At 45.1% G+C, this 18,207-nt stretch overlaps 1 protein-coding gene across 3 annotated transcripts in view; it reads left to right on the plus strand.

Annotated features, from left to right (window-relative positions):
* Positions 1 to 261: 261 nt before the first annotated feature.
* LRIG2 (leucine rich repeats and immunoglobulin like domains 2) overlaps positions 262 to 18,207 on the plus strand; it is a 68,491-nt gene continuing 50,545 nt past the window's right edge. The window contains exon 1 of one of the 3 annotated variants that reach the window (XM_017869744.1): positions 262 to 739. In XM_017869744.1, the coding sequence (XP_017725233.1) occupies positions 501 to 739 (239 nt within the window). In that variant the 5' untranslated portion in view covers positions 262 to 500. Of the gene's footprint in view, positions 740 to 1,276; positions 1,320 to 18,207 lie in introns of those variants that run through there. The other 2 variants (XM_017869745.1, XM_017869747.1) reach the window with 2 other exon arrangements.

Below are 18,207 nucleotides of genomic sequence, written 5' to 3' on the forward strand. Positions count from 1 at the left end.
GATCCTTTTCTACTACTACAGTAGATAGACCTGTAGTCAGGACTTTGAACTCACAGCCATTTGCCGCACCATTCCCTCTTAAGGAACTACTGCGCCCTCCAGCGGAAGAACAGCGGCGGAATTCCACAGCGGCACCTAAAGTCCGTGAACACCTTAAAGTCCTCCTCCTAAAGAAACTCGGCTGCGTGTGGCCCCGCCCCTCACTCAGTTCCGCCCCGGACGCAACCTCGTCTTATGGCACCGATTGGCTGACCTCTGTGCGTGAGGACGTAGCGTCGTGGGGCGGGGCGGACGAGCCCCGTCAGGCCTCAGCGGTGTGCCCTAGGCCGTAGCTCCCGCTGTCGCGCTGCATCTGCTCCTTGCATGCATGTAGCTGGTACAGCTCTCAGCCGGGGCTTCGGGAGACAGTGCAGCCGCTGAGCATCTCTGCTGAGCTTCTCCGCCGATCCTCCTTTTCTAGCAGGCAGCTCTTCTAGGCCAGGTCCAGGTCGAGGGGGAAAATGGCGCCCGCGCCCCTAGGCATCCCGGAGGAGCAGTTGCTAGGGTGTGGATCTGGATTGCTTTCCCGGTTACTCTTCGTTGCCCAGAGCGCTCTCCTCCTGTTGCCCGCCGCCGGAGCAGGTCTCTGCCCCGCGCCCTGCTCCTGCCGCATTCCTCTGGTGGACTGCAGTCGCAGGAAACCGCCCGCACCGAGCTGGAGGGCGCTGTCGGGCCTGCTGCCCCCCGACACCGCTATCCTGTGAGTAGAGTGGCCAGGCAGAGTGACCAAAAGGAGGGGGAGCTTTCCCTCCACAGGGGCAGGCAGGAGGGAGACAGGCCTGCCTGGTCGGAGGGCGTGGTCGAGAGCCTAAGCCCTGAAGGAAACTGCCGTCAGGGCGTTCTGAACTTTGTTTTAGGTGGTGGGAGCCTGAAAAAGCCGGTGTTAAGGTTTCTGGAGACGTGTATGATGAAGACCAGGGTTAAGATTCTTGGGGCCAAGGAGTCTGTGATTTCCTCAGTTGGGGAGGAGTTGGGGCGGGGATATTTAATGATAAGGACTCACGGGTCCTGGGCACCAGCATGGACTTTGGATGGTTGGTGGGGGTGGGTTGAGCACGGAACAGTGCTTTCTGCTTACTTTGAGCTGCATTATTTGGTGTGTACCTCAGACTTAGTGGTCCTCAGGCACGTGATTTTATGACCATGATCTCCAAAGACCTGTGAACTTTTGTCCTTAGTTCGCATGTTGGCTGATTTTGTGCTGCAGTTTTGATACTTAACAGGGTTGAAAAGTTCATTATGATGAATCAGGAGATCCTGTACTAATTCAGAACATCTTTGTAAGTAGCATTCTTGATCTAATTTAAACTTAACTGTAAAGAGGAGTATTTTTTCCGAAACCATTTGGTGCCTTGTTTTCAGGCATCTTCTTGTGGCAAATAACCCAAAAATCAGTTCTGTTTATTTATGTATGTAAAGCAGGTACAAATGGTTGAATGAATTCTGGAATCTCCACTGTTGAGTTTTCACTTTGACAGGTCTTTATTAGACAGTGGAACTCGGAGGGCTCCTCAGTCTGAGTCAGCCTGGGTATTAGGAACAACAGCAGGTATTAAATGCTGCAATTATGGGGCCTCTTAACCACTAACATACAGTTATTTCTCGTCACTAACTGAGCAACACGTTTATTAACTGACAGATTTCTGATGGAGTCGTTAAGAAAGAGTCATCACTGGGCCAGGCCCGGTGCCTCACGCTTGTAATCTCAGCACTTTGGGAGACCGAGGCGGGCGGATCAAAAGGTCAAGTGATCGAGACCGTCCTGGCCAACATGGTGAAACACCGTATCTACTAAAAATACAAAAAAATTAGCTGGGCGTGGTGGTGCACGCCTGTAGTCCCAGCTACTCGGGAGGCTGACGCAGGAGAATCGCTTGGACTCGGAAGGTGGAGGTTGCAGTGAGCTGAGATTGCGCCGCGGCACTCCAGACGGGAAAAAGAGCGAGACTCCATCTCTGGGGCGGGGGTCGGGGCGGGGCTGGGGGGCGGCTCACGCTTGTAATCCCAGCACTCTGGGAGGCCGAGGCGGGCGGATCACCAAAGGTTGGGAGTTCGAGACCAGCCTGACCAACATGGATAAACCCCGTCTCTACTAAAAATACGAAGTTAGCTGGGCGTGGTGGCACATACCTGTAATACTAGCTACACCCTGAGGCAGGAGAATCACTTGAACCTGGGAGGCTGAGGTTGGGGTGAGCCGAGATCATGCCATTGCACTCCAGCCTAGGCAACAAGAGCGAAACTCCATCTCAGAAAAAAAAAGAAAGAGTCACCACTAAAAAAATAGGTTGAAGTGCAATTAAAATATGAGAGGCTACTTGGATTTTTATTGGAAATAGAATACAAATAAGAGGTGTTGCAGAGGTTAAGAAGTATTTATATATTTGCAAATAGGTTAGCACAGATAGGAAAGAAATTTACCTCATAGAGTCGTTGAGAAAATTAACAAATAACCAAATGTTTTAGTAAACATAGAACTGCAGTGCAATAAGATGCTTTCTCTCTTATGGTAGTGACACCTGTAGTCAATTCTGGTTTTATTGACTCAAATTTAAAAACTCATATCAGTGTGCAGTGTAGTCTGAGTTAAACCTAGCACAGACTCTTTGTTATGCAGCAAGTGCCTTTTCTAAGACATTTTGGAAGAGCTACCTGATTATAACAATAAATCTGGCACAGATTTGACAAAACAACTTCATTTAGCTGTAATTGAAATTAATGTGGCCTACTTTTTTTTTTTTGAGATGGATCCTTGCTCCTGTTGCCCAGGCTGGAGTGCAATGGCATGACCTTGTCTCACTGCAACCTCTGCTTCCTGGGTTCAAGCAATTCTCTGCCTCAGCCTCCCAAGCAGCTGGGATTACAGGCATTCGCTACCATGCCTGGCTAATTTTTTGTATTTTTAGTAGAAGTGGGGTTTCACCATGCTGGCCAGGCTGGTCTTAAACTCCTGATGTCAGGTGATCCACCCACCTCAGCCTCCCAAAGTGCTGGGGTTACAGGTGTGAGCCACCAAGCCTGGCCTGGCCTACTTTTTTTTTTTTTTTTTGAAAGAGTCTTGCTCTGTCACCCAGGCTGGAGTTGCAGTGGCACGATCTCGGCTCACTGCAGCCTCTGCCTCCTGGGTTCCAGTGATTCTCCTGCCTCAGACTCCCAGGTAGCTGGGATTACGGACTTGAGCCAGTATGTCCGCCTAATTTTTGTATTTTCAGTAGAGACAGGGTTTCACCATGTTGGCCAGGCTGGTCTCGAACTCCTGACCTCTGACCTCAGGTGATCTGCCCGCCTCGGCCTCCCAAAGTGCTAAGATTACAGGCACGAGCCATTGCGCCCGGCCACAGCGTGGCCTACTATTTAAGATTCTCCATTGGTTGGTAAACATTTAGAAGTAATTTTATGTAAGATATATTTTTGTGTTAAGGTTTGATTTTTGTTTAATGAAGACCAATTGCCTAGAGCCAAGTGACATTCAAAATTTTTAATGTCCTATAATGAAATTGACATTTTCAGTTGAAATGAAATGCCTTAGAGAACAATTCTGTTGTAGAAATGTAATTAGATGGGCCGGGCGCGGTGGCTCAAGCCTGTAATCCCAGCACTTTGGGAGGCCGAGACGGGTGGATCACGAGGTCAGGAGATCGAGACCATCCTGGCTAACACGGTGAAACCCCGTCTCTACTAAAAAATGCAAAAAACCTAGCCGGGCGAGGTGGTGGGCGCCTGTAGTCTCAGCTACTCGGGAGGCTGAGGCAGGAGAATGGCGTAAACCCGGGAGGCGGAGCTTGCAGTGAGCTGAGATCTGGCCACTGCACTCCAGCCTGGGCGACAGAGCGAGACTCCATCTCAAAAAAAAAAAAAAAAAGAAATGTAATTGGATGGAAGTCTTGTATTGGTAGAACTCTTAGAATATTAGAAGATAGTACCATACTATTTTAAATTGAGAAATGAAACATTCTTCAGCAGTTGCCTTTAGCTATAAAACCACCAAGTACATTTGGATTTCTTTATGTAATTTTGAATGTTGAAACACATGTAATGCTTTAAATATATTAGTGATTCAAATTCACATGCTCAAACTTGTGACTATCAAAATGATTATGGACAAAGTTCATTAATACTGGTTTTTGGAAACCTACTCAGATGCTATCTTTATGCTTCTCTGTATGAGAAACTCTCTAGAATATTATTTGATCATTCAGGGCTTGACTGGATTCTCTGTGGGTACAGAGCTCTTTATCACGTTGTTCTGTTTACACACACATACACAGCATCTAAAGACTAGGTTTATCACTCAACTTATTTTGCAAAGTAACTGTTAGAACCCCTTTCCCCCAATGATGTGTTGTCTTGGTCATTTCATGATAGTACCAAAACATTAAGAAGTACGTATTTTTAGGGTTAAGGATGCTTCTATAGATTATATAGATTTAGCTTTATGAAAAATTTGTAACCTTTTCTTTACTGTTTTATTTCACTGTAGACTGCTAAATTTTTTTTTTTTTTTTTTTTTGAGATGGAGTTTCTCATTTTCACCCAGGCTGGAGTGAAGCGGTCTGATCTCAACCCACTGCAACCTCCGTCGCCCGGGTTCAAGTGATTCTCCTACCTCAACTTCCATGGTAGGGATTAGGCCTCCTCCATCATGCCCAGCTCAGTTTTGTATTTTTAGTAGAGACGGGGTTTTGCCATGTTGGTCAGGCTGGTCTCAAACTCCTGACCTCAGGTGATCCACCTACCTCGGCCTACCAAAGTGCTAGGATTATAGGTGTGAGCCACTGCGCCTGGCCAACTGCTAAAAATTTTATCATGGATCAGTATTGGGAACCCATGCTGTACTTGATTAATTTATTGGATTATGTATATACTTAGTTACTTATACTTTTTTAGTTCTATTTTCATTATAATTGTTTAAAATTTGCTTGCTTTTGTTTCTTTATAATAGTTGTGAACAGATTCGTTTTTCAGCATATAGAGAGGACATAAGCTTATGTTTATTTGTTTGTTTGTTTTTTTTGAGATGGAGTCTCACTCTGTTGCCTAGGCTGGAGTGCAGTGGCGCAATCTCAAATCACTGCAACCTCCACCTCCTGGGTTCAAGCAATTCTTTGCCTCAGCCTCCCGAGTAGCTGGGACTACAGGTGCACGCCACCACGCCCAGCTCAGTTTTGTATTTTTAGTAGAGACAGGGTTTTGCCATGTTGGTCAGGCTGGTCTCAAACTCCTGACCTCAGGTGATCCACCTACCTCGGCCTCCCAAAGTGCTGGGATTACAGGCTTGAGCCACCGCGCCCGGCCTAAGTTTTGTATTTTTAGTAGAGACGGGGTTTCATCATATTGGCCAGGCTTGTCTTGAACTCCTGACCTCAGGTAATCCACCTGCCTTGGCCTCCCAAAGTGCTGAGATTACAGGCGTGAGCCACTGTGCCCAGCCATACTTGTGTTGAATAGCTCTACGGAAGTCTTTCCATGTGTGACTTGGGCTTCAGCCTCTGTAGCTCTTTTAGTAACCCTGGCAAAATGTTTTCACTATTAACATGTGGATTTAGTCTTTTTTTTTTTTTTTCCCCCAAGATGGAGTCTTGCTCTGTTGCCCAGGCTGGAGTGCAGTGGCAGAATCTTGGTTCACTGCAACCCCCGCCTCCTGGGTTTAAGTGATTCTCCTGCCTTAGTCTCCCAAGTAGCTGGGTTTACAGGTGCCCACCACCATGCCTGCCTAATTTTTGTATTTTTAGTAGAGACAGGGTTTCACCATGTTGGCCAGGGTGGTCTTGAACTCGTGACCTCAGGTGATCCACCCATCTTGGCCTCCCATGGATTTTGTCTTGATCCCTTTAAAGATTATGAGCTCACTAGCAATGACTTGTGTGATGTCAAGCAAAAACTGCATAGCTTTGCCTATATTTCATATTTCTTCCCTAAAGGGACAGATCATTTGCAGTTCCTTTCTACTTTTTTTTTTTTTTTTTTTTTTTGAGATGGAGTTTCGCTCTTGTTGCCCAGGCTGGAGTACAATGGTGCGATCTCAGCTCACTGCAGCCTCCACTTCCCAGGTTCAAACGCTTCTCCTGCCTCAGCCTCCCGAGTAGCTGGCATTACAGGCATGCGTCACCACGCCCGGCTAATTTTGTAGTTTTAGTAGAGATGGGGTTTCTCCATGTTGGTTAGGCTGGTCTCGATATCCCAACCTCAGGTGATCCACCCACCTTGGCTTCCCAAAGTGCTGGGATTACAAGCGTGAGCCACCATGCCCAGCCTTCCTTTATACATTTGTAGTGATATTGGTAAGGATTAAGATATTCTTAGGAAAACATTTTTGGGTTTTAGAAGGGTAGAAGAGTTGATTTGAGGGCTTTTAAAGTTCATTCCAGTTCTAGTTTCTTTCTCTTGTTTTTTTTTCCGAAAATGAAGTCTTCCATCCTTCTATTACATGTAGAGGGTAAACACTGTGAAGAAAACTGAGAGGAGGCAATTTTTTTTTGTTTTGTTTTTTGAGATGGAGTTTTGCTCTTGTTGCCCGGGCTAGAGTGCAATGGTGCAATCTCGGCTCACCACAACCTCCACCTCCTGGATTGAAGCGATTCTCCTGCCTCAGCCTCCTGAGTAGCTGGGATTACAGGCATGTGCCACCATGCCCGGCTAATTCTTGTATTTTTAGTAGAGACAGGATTTCTTCACATTGGTCAGGCTGGTCTTGAATTCTCAACCTCAAGTGATCTGCCTACCTCGGCCCCCCAAAGTGTTGGGATTACAGTTGTGAGCCACTGCAACCAGCCAGAGGAGACAATATTTTTTCAGATAACTTTATAACTTGCAGTTGGATAATCCAGCTGAAATGTGAAAATAATCTACTTTAATTGCTTTAAACCACAAGGTGGTAAATTGAAAATGAGCCCATGACCTTGTGCAGAGTGGCTCACGCCTGTAATTCCAGCACTTTTGGAAGCTGAGGCCAGTGAATCGCTTGAGTCCAGGAGTTCAAGATTAGCCTGGGCAACATGGCAAAACCCGCTGTCTCTCAAAAAAAAGTACAACAGTTAGCCCGGTATGCTGGTACACACCTCCGGTCCCAGTTACTTACTTGGGGGGCTGAGGTAGGAGGATGGCTTGAGCATGGGAGGCAGAGGTTGTAATGAGCTGAAATCGTGCTGCTGCACTCCAGCCTGGGAGACAGAGCAAGATCCTGTCTTTAAAAAGAAAATAAAAGAAAAGAAAAGAAAAAGAAAATGAGCCCCTTTAAAAAGGGTACAGATGGCCGGGCAGAGTGCTCATGCCTGTAATCCCAGCACTTTGGGAGGCGGAGGCGGGTGCATCACGAGGTCAGGAGTTCGAGATCAGCCTGGCTAAGATGGTGAAACCCCATCTCTATTAAAAATACAAAAATTAGCCATGGTGGTGGGGTCCTGAATCCCAGTTACTCTGGAGGCTAAGGCAGGAGAATCGCTTGAGCCTGGGAGGCAGAAGTTGTAGTGAGCTGAGATTACGGCACTCTAGCGACAGAGCAAGATTCCATCTCAAAAAAATAAGGTTATATAACCTTTTGAGAGAAATCAGGAATGAAATTTTTTTTTGTTTGTTTTGAGACAGAGTCTTGCTCTGTTGCCCAGGCTAGAGTAGAGTGGCACAATCTCGGCTCACTTCCACCTGGGTTCAAGCAATTCTGCTTCAGCCTCCCAAGTAGCTGGGATTATAGGCGTCCACCACCATGCCTAGCTAATTTTTGTATTTTTAGTCAAGATGGGGCTTCACCATGCTGGCCAGGCTGATCTTGAACTCCTGACCTTGTGATCCGCCTGCCTCAGTCTCCCAAAGTGCTGGGATTACAGGTGTGAGCCACCGCTCCCGGTCTGATTTTTTTTGTTTTTGAGACGGTATCTTGCTCTGTTGCCAGGCTGAAGTGCAGTGGCACAATCTAATCTCGGCTCACTGCAACCTCTGCCTCCCAGGTTCAAGTGATTCTCGTGCCTCAGCCTCCCAAGTAGCTGGGACTACAGGCACGCGCCACCACACCCGGCTAATTTTTGTATTTTTAGTAGAGACGGGGTTTCACCATGTTGGCCAGGATGGTCTCGATCTCTTGACCTTGTGATTGGCCCACTTTGGCCTCCCAAAGTGCTGGGTTTACAGGCGTGAGCCACTGCCCCTGGCCGCTCAGGAGAAATTTTAAAAGAAATTAAAGCAACCCATTCTCATTTGCTTCTGGTCTTTTAAATATCTTACTATATGGTTTCTTTTCAAGGTACCTCATTATCTATAGTAAATGTTGTGAATGAATCAGGGCATTATCTTAGCTAATTATTTCAAACTCATCTTTTTGTTTTTTATTTTTTTCTGTTTTTTTTTTTTTTCTTTTTTTTTTTTTAATTGAGACAGAGTCTCTCTCTGTTGCCCAAGCTGGAGTGCAGTGGTACCATCTCGGCTCATTGCAAGCTCTGCCTCCCAGGTTCACGCCATTCTCCTGCCTCAGCCTCCCGAGTAGCTGGGACTACAGGCGCCCGCCACCACGCCCGGCTAATTTTTTTTGTATTTTTAGTAGAGACAGGGTTTCACCGTGTTAGCCAGGATGATCTCGATCTCCTGACCTTGTGATCTGCCTGCCTCGGCCTCCAAAAGTGCTGGAATTACAGGTGTGAGCCACTGAGCCCGGCCTAAAGAAGGCAGCCAAGATCATCTTTTTAAACAAAGAAAAATTCTAAATATGGGAACACTAAAAGGTTTTATTATTTATTTATTTATTTATTTATTTATTTTTGAGACAGAGTTTCGCTCTTGTCGCCCAGGCTGGAGTGCAGTGGTGCGATATCGGCTCACTGCAACCTCCGCCTCCTGGGTTCGAGGGATTCTCCTGCCTCAGCCTCCTGAGTAGCTTGGATTGCAGGTGTGCACCACATGCCCGGCTAATTTTTGTATTTTTACTAGAGACGAGGTATCACCATGTTGGCCAGGCTGGCCTCAAACTGCTGACCTCGTAATCTGCCCACCTTGGCCTCCCATAGTGCCGGAATTAACAGGCGTGAGCCACCGCACCTGGCCCAAAAAGTTATTACTAGCTCTGGTTCCCATCTCACTCCATCTGGGATGTTTCGTCTAATTGCCTCAAAATTCAGAAAAATATATCCACAAGTAATCTTTCATTTTTTTCTTTGTTTTTATAGAGCCTTGCAGCATCCATCAGATAGTTACTAAATATTAATGAATAAGTAGTTGCATGCAGTGGCATTAGGGCTGACAGCTGTAGATGGAGGTGTTTTTAGTGGTCTGAAACTGTATACTGGTCACCCATTTATATTTTTATTTTTTATTTTTTGAGACAGAGTCCTGCTCTGTCGCCCAAGTAGCTGGGACTACAGGCACGTGCCACCATACCTCGCTAATTTTTGTATTTTTAGTAGAGACGGGGTTTCACCATGTTGACCAGGATGGTCTCGATCTCTTGATCTTGTGATTGGCTGGAATGCAGTGGGGTGATTTCAGCCCGGTGCAACCTCTGCCTCCTGGGTTCAAGTAGTTCTCCTCCCTCAGCCTCCCAAGTAGCTGGGATTACAGGCACGCGCCATGACACCTGGCTGATTTTTGTATTTGTAGTAGAGACGGGGTTTTACCATGTTGGCCAGGCTGGTCTCGAACTCCTGACCTCAGGTGATCTGCCCACCTCAGCCTCCCTAAGTGCTGGATTACAGGCGTGAGCCACCGCGCTCGGCCTCCAGCCACCTATTTCTAAAGTTGAGATACTTCAAAAGTATTATGGATGTCTCTCACGTAATGTCAGGTAATAATAGATGATCTTTTTTAGACAATAGCAGAAACAATCAGTTTTAGTTTGCAAAAGAAACACTTTAACTGGATATTAGAGGCCAAGTAAAAAAATTAAGTAAATAAAAGACGTAGTAAATCCCTAAACCAAATTGAGGCGAGGCGTGGGAAAAGATGCTGTGTTTCCAGAATCCGATATACTTTGCTCCTGGCTTGCATGACACTGTTACAGTGAACTGTTTCACTTGCAACAATCATTTCAAAACATATACGTGCTTTCACTGTATTAAGGATTTTAATATATTTTATCTTCTTTATCCTGGTATATCTGGGGAAGTGGTAAATAGCAAGTGTGAGCCTTCAAAAGCTAGTGCAATCTTCAGGGCATTTTTGTTAGTTTATAAGATACCTGAACAAGAAAATCTGCAACAAGAGAGCCTTAAGAAGTCTGACCTAATACAGATCTGATACAGATCACTTGGGCTTGGCTGTTAACACAATAATACCCTGCTGTATTAGTCTCTTGCACTGCTATATAGAATTAACTGAGACTGGGTAATTTATAAATAAAAGAAGTTTACCTGGCTCACATTTCTATAGGCTGTACAGGAAGTGTGGCACTGGCATCAACTTGGCTTCTGGTGAGGCCTCAGGGAGCTTTTACTTATGGCAAAAGGCGAAGCGGGAGCAGGCACTTCACATGGTGAAAGTAGGAGTGAGAGAGAGAGTTGTGTAGGGGAGGTGTCACACTATTTATTTATTTATTTTTATTTATTTATTTATTTTGAGACGGGGTCTTGCTGTGTCTCCCAGACTAGAGTGCAGTGGTGTGATCTTGGCTCACTGCAAGCTCCGCCTCCTGGGTTCACTCCATTCTCTTGCCTCAGCTTCCTGAGTAGCTGGGACTACAGGCGCCTGCCACCACGCCTGGCTAATTTTTTGTATTTTTAGTGGAGACAGGGTTTCGCTGTGTTAGCCAGGATGGACAATTTATTTATTTAGAGACATGGTCTCACTCACTCACTTATTTATTTATTTATTTATTTATTTATTTGAGACAGAATGTCTCTCTGTTGCCCAGACTGGAGTGCAGTGGTGAGATCTTGGCTCACTGCAACCTCTGCCTCCCGGGTTCAAGCGATTCTCCTGCCTCTGCCTCCTGAGCAGGTGGGATTACAGGTGCCAGCCACCATGTCTGGCTAATGTTTTGTATTTTAGTAGAGATGGGGTTTTGCCATGATGGCCAGACTGGTCTCAAACTCCTGACCTCAGGTGATCCACCCACCTTGACTTCCCAAAGTGATGGGATTATAGGCATGAGCCACTGTACAGGCCTGGCTGTACACTTTTTTTTTTTTTTTTTGAGACGGAGTCTTGCTTTGTTGCCCAGGCTTGAGTGTAGTGGCACCATCCTGGCTTACTGCAACCTCCGCCTCCTGGGTTTAAGCGATTCTCCTGCCTCAGCCTCCCAAGTAGCTGAGATTACAGGCACGCACCACCACACCTAATTTTTGTATTTTTAGTAGGAATGGGGTTTCTCCATGTTAGCCAGGCTGATCTCGAACTCTAGACCTCAGGTGATCCACCTGCCCTGGCTTTCCAAAGTGCTGGGATTACAGGCGAGAGCCACTGCGCCCAGCCAGCTGGACACTTTTAAGCCACCAGATCTCATGGGAACTCAGAACATCCTTGGCCCCATCAGGCTTTGGGTTATTAGATGGATTTCTGGACTGGTAATGTTCTCAGCCCCACCTGTGCATTAGACTGTTGCTTGGAGAGCTTTTACAAAATACCATTGTTGAGAACACTTGGACACAGGGCGGGGAACATCACACACCGGGGCTTGTCGTAGCGTGGGGGGAAGGGAGAGGGATAGCATTAGGGAGATATACCTAATGTAAATAACGAGTTAATGGGTGCAGCACACCAGCAGGGCACATGTATACATATGTAACAAACCTGCACGTTGTGCACATGTACCCTAGAACTTAAAAGTATAATAATTAAAACAAAAAAAAACATTGTTTTAGCCTTACCCGATGATTCTCTGATTTCTTTGGTCTGGGGTGGGACTTAAGTATCAATATTAATCTTCCCTATTGAGGCTAATGTGCAGTCATGATGGAGAACCACTGAACCATAAGCAATTTTTGCTTACTGAATGTTAGTTGAAGAAATCTGTGTTTTACTTAATTCTTTAAAATTATTTTCTGCTTTGGAGGACCCGTTTATTTTTATAGAGATTAATGTCCTAATTATGTTTCATTATATTACAAATGTTTTGCATTTTCCAATGTAAAACAAATAGAATCAGCACATGAGTAATCAAAGGATTACTTGTATATGAAGATAATCACTTGGTTTCCTAATGCTAGGAAATACATTTCCTTCATCTTAGATCCATGACATTTTATGTGCTTTATTCTTTAAAGGTCTTTCAATCCTAATGGAAAACTGGCATTTAACCAGTTGAGAAAAGATCACATCATATTAAGTAAAGGCTTAGCAAAATGTTTTTTAGAAGTACTCTGAAAGCATTCTTATGTCATATTTCCTATTCCAGAGAAAATGACTCAACACATTTATTCTGTATTATTTCAGTCATGAAAAATGTTATAATATTCAGTTGGTGCAAATAAAAAATAAAAGCAGTTTAAGTAATTACACTCTATCCAAATTATTGATTTCATGTTTGGGAGAAAAACCTGGAGAATGGAATAGTTAATTGAGTTTTACTTCGTTGTAAACCAGTTTTTTAAGGTATTTGTGTTCTTCATCTCTTCTCCTTTTGCCCTTCCTCATCTCTTCTCCTTTTGCCCTTCCTCAGCCTTTCCCAAACAAGACTGTAATTATGTTATTTGTAACAAATAACTGGCAGAATAATTGCCAGAATAATTAGTGGTGATTAGCAGTTTTAAAGTTAAACCGTTAACAGCGCAACAATAGTGAAGTGTGGTGTAAATCAACTCCTAACTGAATTCTTGTTTTTTTTTTTTTGTTTGTTTGTTTTTTTGAGACAGAGTTTCACTCTTGTTGCCCAGGCTGGAGTGCAGTGGCAGGATCTCGGCTCACCACAACCTCCGCCTCCTGGGTTCAAGCGAGTCTCCTGCTTCGGCCTCCCAAGTGCCTGGGATTACAGGAATGCGCCACCATGCCTGACTAATTTTGTATTTTTAGTAGAGACAGGGTTTTTTCATGTTGGTCAGGCTGGTCTTGAACTTCCGACCTCAGATAATCTGCCCGCCTTGGCCTCCCAAAGTGCTAGGATTACAGGCGTGAGCCACCATGCCCAGCTAAATGTTTCTTAATTTTGGGCTTCTCTTACATGTTTTTTGCATATCTATTTCAGAATCACTATAAGAACTTGCTTGTGTAATCAAAATCTTGGTAGGTTGCAGCAGGAAAAGCATAGCCAACCCTGAGCATAGTGTGCTTATTTGAGGAGATATTAGACTTGGTGCCAGGTTAAACTACATAGGCATTAAGGAATGGTGGATTATATCAATAATAAGAAATCCAACTGATGCTTGGCTTTGATTAAACCTTCTTTACCAATAATATAAGTGATAAGATGACTTGTTTTACTCTCGATTAACTTGTAAAAATCTTTACAATAGGTTGGGTGCGGTGGCTCACGCCTGTAATCCCAGTACTTTGGGAGGCCAAGGCGGGTGGATCACCTAGGTCAGGAGTTCGAGACCAGCCTGGCCAACGTGGTGAAACCCTGTCTCTACTAAAAAAAGAATACAAAAAAATTAGCTGGGTGTGGTGGCAGGTGTCTGTAATCCCAGTTACTCGGGAGGCTGAGGCAGGAGAATCACTTGAACCCAGGAGGTGGAGGTTGTGGTGAGCCGAGATCGCGCCACTGCACTCTAGCCTGGGCAAAAGAGTGAAACTTCATCTCAAAAAAAATAAATCTTTACAATAACTTAATAATTGTAAGATATAAGTAGTCTGATACAAAGATATGAACCTAGAAAATGCTGGTACTTAAAAAATGCTCACTAATAGTGATGGAAAATGTCATAGTTTTCTGCATATTTTCTTTTTTTTCTTTTTTTGTTTTTTTGAGATGGAGTTTCCACTCTTGTTGCCCAGGCTGGAGTGCAATGACACGATCTCAGCTCACTGCAACTTCCATCTCCTGGGTTCAAGCGATTCTCGTGTCTCAGCCTCCCGAGTAGCAGGGATTACAGGCGCCCGCCACTATGCCCAGCTAATTTTTGGTATTTTTAGTAGAGACGCGGTTTCACCACGTTGGCCAGGCTTGTCTCGAACTCCAGACCTCAGGTGATCCGCCCGCCTGGGCCTCCCAAAGTGTTGTGATTACAGGCATGAGCCACCATGCCTGGCCAGCTTTCTGCATATTTTCTTTTTTTTTTTTTTTGAGACGGAGTCTTGCTCTGCCGCCCAGGCTGGAGTGCAGTGGCCGCCTCTCAGCTCACTGCAAGCTCCGCCTCCCGGGTTCACGCCATTCTCCTGTCTCAGCCTCCCGAGTAGCTGGGACTACAGGCGCCCGCCTGGTCGCCCGGCTAGTTTTTTGTATTTTTTAGTAGAGACGGGGTTTCACCGTATTAGCCAGGATGGTCTCGATCTCCTGACCTTATGATCCACCCGTCTCGGCCTCCCAAAGTGCTGGGATTACAGGCTTGAGCCACCGCGCCCGGCCTCTGCATATTTTCATATATAAACAGGAACCTGTGTTCCACTGTTACTGAACTATTATTTTATTCTAAATGAGGGCAGGAAGGACAGATACTAAAAACATGGATAGGAGTGGTATTCCATGGTTTTGTACTGCTCACTAAAAATTCAGCTCTGTTCGTTTGAAATTTGAAGGCCAGATACTAGGTTCTAAAGTAGAATTTACGATTTCATACATCCGTCTAAAAAAACAGTCTAGTGTATTTGTATTTTTCACTATCTATCTGAGGTATCTTACTGATTAGGAAGGCAAAAGGACATGGAGTTGATAAGTTTTTCTTGTTCCTTGTCAGGTGTCATAATTAACCTGATTTGGTCAATTTATGGTATTATTCTGAAAACATTCGGTAGGAAGAATTCTAATCTCAGAAAAGTAACAAAATTAAAATCTTATTTCTGGTTGTGTGTGGTAGCTCATGCCTGTAATCCCAGCACTTTGGGAAGCTGAGGAGGGAGGACTGATTGAGTCCAGGAGTTTGGAACCAGCCTGGGCAACATGACGAGACCCTGTCTCTACAAGAAATAAAAAATTATCCTGGCTAACACGTCTCTACTAAAAATACACACACACACACACACACACACACACACACACACACACACACACACACACAATTAGCCGGGCGTGGTGGCAGGTGCATGTAGTCCCAGCTACTCAGGAGGCTGAGGCAGGAGAATGGTGTGAACCTGGGAGGCGGAGCTTGCAGTGAGCTGAGATCGGGCCCCTGCACTCCAGCCTGGGCGACACAGCGAGACTCCATCTCAAAAAAATAAAAATAAAAAATTTGGCCGGGCGCGGTGGCATAAGCCTGTAATCCCAGGCCTTTGGGAGGCTGAGACGGGCAGATCACGAGGTCAGTAGATCGAGACCATCCTGGCTAACACGGTGAAACCCTGTCTCTACTAAAAAATACAAAAAACTAGCTGGGCGAGGTGGCAGGCGCCTGTAGTCCCAGCTACATGGGAGGCTGAGGCAGGAGAATGGCATAAACCTGGGAGGCGGAGCTTGCAGTGAGCTGAGATCCGGACACTGCACCCCAGCCCGGGCGACAGAGCAAGACTTCGTCTCAAAAAAAAAAAAAAAAAAAAAAATTTACTGGGGGAAGGGGCAAAGGCTTATAGTCCCAGGTACTTGGGAAGCTGAGGTTGCAGAATTGTTTGAGCCCGGGAGTTAAGGTGAGCCATGATCAAGCTACTGCACTCAGCCTGGGCAACAGAGTGAGACCCTGTCTTGAAAGATANCTAAAGAAGGCAGCCAAGATCATCTTTTAAACAAAGAAAATTCTAAATATGGGAACACTAAAAGGTTTTATTATTTATTTATTTATTTATTTATTTATTTTGAGACAGAGTTTCGCTCTTGTCGCCCAGGCTGGAGTGCAGTGGTGCGATATCGGCTCACTGCAACCTCCGCCTCCTGGGTTCGAGGGATTCTCCTGCCTCAGCCTCCTGAGTAGCTTGGATTGCAGGTGTGCACCACATGCCCGGCTAATTTTGTATTTTACTAGAGACGAGGTATCACCATGTTGGCCAGGCTGGCCTCAAACTGCTGACCTCGTAATCTGCCCACCTTGGCCTCCCATAGTGCCGGAATTAACAGGCGTGAGCCACCGCACCTGGCCCAAAAGTTATTACTAGCTCTGGTTCCCATCTCACTCCATCTGGGATGTTTCGTCTAATTGCCTCAAAATTCAGAAAATATATCCACAAGTAATCTTTCATTTTTTTCTTTGTTTTATAGAGCCTTGCAGCATCCATCAGATAGTTACTAAATATTAATGAATAAGTAGTTGCATGCAGTGGCATTAGGGCTGACAGCTGTAGATGGAGGTGTTTTAGTGGTCTGAAACTGTATACTGGTCACCCATTTATATTTTATTTTTTATTTTTTGAGACAGAGTCCTGCTCTGTCGCCCAAGTAGCTGGGACTACAGGCACGTGCCACCATACCTCGCTAATTTTGTATTTTAGTAGAGACGGGGTTTCACCATGTTGACCAGGATGGTCTCGATCTCTTGATCTTGTGATTGGCTGGAATGCAGTGGGGTGATTTCAGCCCGGTGCAACCTCTGCCTCCTGGGTTCAAGTAGTTCTCCTCCCTCAGCCTCCCAAGTAGCTGGGATTACAGGCACGCGCCATGACACCTGGCTGATTTTGTATTTGTAGTAGAGACGGGGTTTTACCATGTTGGCCAGGCTGGTCTCGAACTCCTGACCTCAGGTGATCTGCCCACCTCAGCCTCCCTAAGTGCTGGATTACAGGCGTGAGCCACCGCGCTCGGCCTCCAGCCACCTATTTCTAAAGTTGAGATACTTCAAAAGTATTATGGATGTCTCTCACGTAATGTCAGGTAATAATAGATGATCTTTTTTAGACAATAGCAGAAACAATCAGTTTTAGTTTGCAAAAGAAACACTTTAACTGGATATTAGAGGCCAAGTAAAAAAATTAAGTAAATAAAAGACGTAGTAAATCCCTAAACCAAATTGAGGCGAGGCGTGGGAAAAGATGCTGTGTTTCCAGAATCCGATATACTTTGCTCCTGGCTTGCATGACACTGTTACAGTGAACTGTTTCACTTGCAACAATCATTTCAAAACATATACGTGCTTTCACTGTATTAAGGATTTTAATATATTTTATCTTCTTTATCCTGGTATATCTGGGGAAGTGGTAAATAGCAAGTGTGAGCCTTCAAAAGCTAGTGCAATCTTCAGGGCATTTTGTTAGTTTATAAGATACCTGAACAAGAAAATCTGCAACAAGAGAGCCTTAAGAAGTCTGACCTAATACAGATCTGATACAGATCACTTGGGCTTGGCTGTTAACACAATAATACCCTGCTGTATTAGTCTCTTGCACTGCTATATAGAATTAACTGAGACTGGGTAATTTATAAATAAAAGAAGTTTACCTGGCTCACATTTCTATAGGCTGTACAGGAAGTGTGGCACTGGCATCAACTTGGCTTCTGGTGAGGCCTCAGGGAGCTTTTACTTATGGCAAAAGGCGAAGCGGGAGCAGGCACTTCACATGGTGAAAGTAGGAGTGAGAGAGAGAGTTGTGTAGGGGAGGTGTCACACTATTTATTTATTTATTTTATTTATTTATTTATTTTGAGACGGGGTCTTGCTGTGTCTCCCAGACTAGAGTGCAGTGGTGTGATCTTGGCTCACTGCAAGCTCCGCCTCCTGGGTTCACTCCATTCTCTTGCCTCAGCTTCCTGAGTAGCTGGGACTACAGGCGCCTGCCACCACGCCTGGCTAATTTTTTGTATTTTAGTGGAGACAGGGTTTCGCTGTGTTAGCCAGGATGGACAATTTATTTATTTAGAGACATGGTCTCACTCACTCACTTATTTATTTATTTATTTATTTATTTATTTATTTATTTATTTATTTGAGACAGAATGTCTCTCTGTTGCCCAGACTGGAGTGCAGTGGTGAGATCTTGGCTCACTGCAACCTCTGCCTCCCGGGTTCAAGCGATTCTCCTGCCTCTGCCTCCTGAGCAGGTGGGATTACAGGTGCCAGCCACCATGTCTGGCTAATGTTTTTGTATTTTTAGTAGAGATGGGGTTTTGCCATGATGGCCAGACTGGTCTCAAACTCCTGACCTCAGGTGATCCACCCACCTTGACTTCCCAAAGTGATGGGATTATAGGCATGAGCCACTGTACAGGCCTGGCTGTACACTTTTTTTTTTTTTTTTTTT

Source organism: Rhinopithecus bieti, unplaced genomic scaffold (assembly GCF_001698545.2).
Source record: "Rhinopithecus bieti isolate Rb0 unplaced genomic scaffold, ASM169854v2 scaffold_3040, whole genome shotgun sequence".
Lineage (NCBI taxonomy): Eukaryota > Metazoa > Chordata > Mammalia > Primates > Cercopithecidae > Rhinopithecus > Rhinopithecus bieti.